The sequence below is a fragment of the Neophocaena asiaeorientalis genome, unplaced genomic scaffold (assembly GCF_003031525.2).
Source record: "Neophocaena asiaeorientalis asiaeorientalis breed wild unplaced genomic scaffold, Neophocaena_asiaeorientalis_V1.1 scaffold694, whole genome shotgun sequence".
Classification (NCBI taxonomy): domain Eukaryota; kingdom Metazoa; phylum Chordata; class Mammalia; order Artiodactyla; family Phocoenidae; genus Neophocaena; species Neophocaena asiaeorientalis.
In genome coordinates this window covers 428,551-432,197 of record NW_020174226.1, presented here as the reverse complement: position 1 = coordinate 432,197, position 3,647 = coordinate 428,551, and the positions used below count along the sequence as shown (strand labels likewise).

Genomic DNA, 3,647 nt, shown 5'->3' with positions numbered 1-3,647 from the left:
CCCCCCATGCACCCCCTCCTTCAACACTGCCGCCCAAGGATAACTGTTATCATAACTTTAATGCCACAGGTTGGTTTTGCTGAGTTCTTGCCTTATGTAAATCTTTTACTGTATTGTATTTATTCCTGACTAGACAACCTGTTACACATTGTCCAAAATTCAAAAGGAACAGACTAGTACACAGTGAAAATCAAATGTCCTTCACACTCTGCCCCTCAGAGGCCTGTCCCTGCAGAAAGAGCCTGTGCCTTATGTGCCTTCCAGGGAGAGCAGATATAGATTGGAACAGTACCTACACTTTTTTTCTTCTTGCATTTTGGCACAAATGGGAGCATTGTTATACACACTATTATGCTTTTTTTTTTTCCTTCACTGTTAACATCTCTTGGACACTTTTCCACGTTGTTACTTAAAGATCTCCCTTGTGATTCTTCCTGGCTGCAAAGAATTCCATAGTATGGGTATACCATAACTTATGTAACCAGTACCCTAACCGTGGATGTTGGACTTATTTCTATTCTTTTGCTCTGGGCAGACGCCCATAATGAATAACCTTGTCCTGTAATGAATAACTTTGTGTCATTTCACAGGTAGGTCTGCAGGATAAATACTTAGGATAATTAGGAGTGAGTTCTCTGGGTCACAGGGTTTGTGCATCTGTAATTCTGAGAAATGTGGGCACATGGTTCTCCCTAGGGGTTCTTGCAGTCCCCGCTCCTACAGCCCAAAGGGAAGCTCCGCCTCACTCTAGACTCCTGTCACTGTCACAGGCTTCCGGACATTCCAGCGCCCCCGCCCCCACCTGACCCTGTCCCTCCTGTCCCGTGGAGAGCTAAGCCTGGAATGGGAGTGAGGAGAGCACTCCAGGTGGAGGGAGCTGCCTGGGCAAAGGCCCTGAAGTGGGACTTGGCCACCGAGGCTGGAAGGTCCGGGTCCAGCGCCTTGTGGGAGGAGGGTACATCGTAGTCCTGAGGACAGAGAGAAGCCATGGGGCCCTGGGGAGAGCTGAGAAATAGGGTCAGCTCTGTGTTTTCAAAAAGGTTGTTTTCTTTCCCTCTCTCTTCACTTCCTCAGAGAGGACTCTGCCAAGATGGATTAGATTCCCTAGCAATCCTAGCACTGGTCACAGTTGTAATTATGCAATTAATTAATTCAGTGTGGTTTTGTTTTTGAGGGAGTTTCCATTCCATTTGTTTTTTGAGACAAAATTTACACAGCATAAAATTCACCATTTTAGCCATCCACTAGTTTTTAAACTTTAGATATGTCACACATAGAAAACATTTTCAGTGGTAGATGTGTTCAGTTTAAAGAATAATCATAGACACCTGTGGGGACTCACCAGCCAGCACTGAAACTTCCCCCGAGTGAGTGTCAGCCGGCTTACCCTCCACTGGGTCCACTGGGTCCACTGGGTCCACAGGGTCTCCGTTTCCTAAACAAATTAACAAATAAGTGAGTAACATGCAGAGAGAGAGGGAGCTGCAGACAAAAGCCAGGACTCCCATTTGTGCAGCAACTCAGGCACCCAGGGACACAAGCCTCTGAGTACATGGACTGGGACATGTGAGACTTGGGGTGTCCAGGGCCCAGATGCTCACTCTGACGGGGGCAGGGAGGGGCAGTCACCCCTCTAGTCCCCACAGGACCTTGGCCTTCATGGACTCCCGTGGGCTTCAGTGTCCTCCCCTTTAGAAGGGCTGCTGGCCAGGTGGCTCTACCAGTCCCCCACCTCTTAATTTTTATATTTCTCTCTTTTTTTTTTTGGCCATACCTCGCAGCATGCGGGATCTTAGTTCCCCAACCAGGGATTGAACCCATGCCCCCTTCAGTGGAAGCACAGATTCTTAACCACTGGACTGCCAGGGAAGTCCCTTTCTTTCTTTTTCTTAAAATTGTGGTAAAATACACATAACCTAAACTTTACCATCTCGACCATTTCAAAGTGTACAATTAAGAGGCATTTAGTATATTCATGATATTGGGCAACCATCACTACTATCTAGTTCCAGAACACTTCCATCTCCCCAGACGGAGACTCTGTACCCCTTTTCAGTCACTCCTCACACCCCCGCACCCCACCCCACCCCTGCTGCCCTGAGGTGGAAGCACCACCAACCCTCTCCCTGTCTCTCTGGACGCAGCCGCTTTGGGTTTGGGGCATTCTGTGTCAATGGACTCCTGCACGTGCCCTTCTGTGACTGGCCTCTCTCACTGAGCATCGCGGTGAGGGGCCTCCGCGCTGTGGCCTGTGTCGTTGCTTCATTCCTTTTTATGGCTGGGTAATATTCCACTCCACAGGTACCCCAGCCTTTCTTTCTAAGACCTGGAAGGGGGTTCAGCTGGTGAGTTTTCCACACGGGTAAACTGCTTTTCAGAGGAGGCAGTCAGACTTGAGGGACCCCAGGCCATGAAGGAGGGAGGTGGTGCAGCTGGGGGAATGCAGCTCTTTTTGCCTCGGGGCTCAAGTCCTGCTCCCTCTGCTATGGGCAGTGGGCCCTCAGTCAGGACACTTCACTACTTAGACCTCGGTTTCCTCCTGGGGGTCGGATCACAGTTGGAGCCTGGGGTATAAGCATGTGGACCCTGGACGTGCAGAGAAGCCCTCTCCCTGCCTGATGCCACTCCCTCAGCCCCTCTGCCCACCCCAGGCCATGGCAGCTGTGAGGCCCGGCCTGGGACGCATCATCCCTGGATCATCCATCCTCTTCCTGTGCGACATGCAGGAGAAGTTCCGCCATGTCTCATTCTTCCCCCAGATCGTCTCTGTGGCTGCCCGCATGCTCAAGGTACAGCCCCTCCTCCCGCAGACCCACCAGTCCAGGGCCCCAGCCCCTCCTCCCGCAGACCTAGGAGTTGGGCCTCCGGCCCCCCTTCGTTGGGCTCAGACCTTTGCTCCTCACCCCAACCCAGGTGGCCCAGCTCCTGGATGTGCCAGTTGTGCTGACTGAGCAGTACCCACAAGGCCTGGGCCCCACAGTGCCCGAGCTGGGAGCTGAGGGTCTGCAGCCATGGTCCAAGACCTGCTTCAGCATGGTGCCCGCGGTGCAGCAGGAGCTGGACGCGCGGCCCCAGCTGCGCTCTGTGCTCCTCTGTGGCTTGGAGACACAAGCCTGCATCTTGGTGAGACCGCAGCTGAACCTTGGGGGCCTCCATTCACACCTGGGACCTCCCCAACCTAAAAAGGGTGTCTTTCCTGACCCAGAACTCTCTATCCTCCCCTTCCTGACCCATGACTCCCCTCCTGACCTGGGACTTTCACCTTCACTAAGGACCCCTCTCTTTACCTGGGGCTCCCATCCTGCCTAGGATCCCGTTGTAATCTGGGGACCTCCTGCCCTGATCTGAGCCTCCCTCATCCCCATCCTGGTTCCCCAATCACTCACCCAGGATCCCTGTTCTTGTCTGGGGGTAGCCCTTACCTCTTTCTGCCCCTAGCACACAGCCCTGGACCTCCTGGACCGAGGGCTGCAGGTCCACGTGGTGGTGGACGCCTGCACCTCCCGCAGGTGAGAGGGTCCCTTCAGGGGTGGGGTGCATGTGGGATGGGTTTGGAGCACCCAGGAAGAACCAGGGGGTGGGATCCCTGCCGAGTTTGCCAGGTGTCTGGGTGTCCAGACCAAGGCACTGACACCGCATGCACACAT

At 53.4% G+C, this 3,647-nt stretch overlaps 1 protein-coding gene across 1 annotated transcript in view; it reads left to right on the top strand.

The window, feature by feature from the left end:
* ISOC2 (isochorismatase domain containing 2) overlaps window positions 1-3,647 on the top strand; it is a 6,912-nt gene that overhangs the window by 1,077 nt on the left and 2,188 nt on the right. Inside the window, exons 2-6 of the mRNA XM_024755170.1 lie at window positions 2,302-2,345; window positions 2,652-2,789; window positions 2,914-3,123; window positions 3,439-3,505; window positions 3,625-3,647. The exon at window positions 3,625-3,647 is cut by the window's right edge and continues 99 nt beyond it. Of these exons, the coding sequence (XP_024610938.1) occupies window positions 2,655-2,789; window positions 2,914-3,123; window positions 3,439-3,505; window positions 3,625-3,647 (435 nt within the window). The 5' untranslated portion in view covers window positions 2,302-2,345; window positions 2,652-2,654. The remainder of the gene's footprint in view (window positions 1-2,301; window positions 2,346-2,651; window positions 2,790-2,913; window positions 3,124-3,438; window positions 3,506-3,624) is intronic.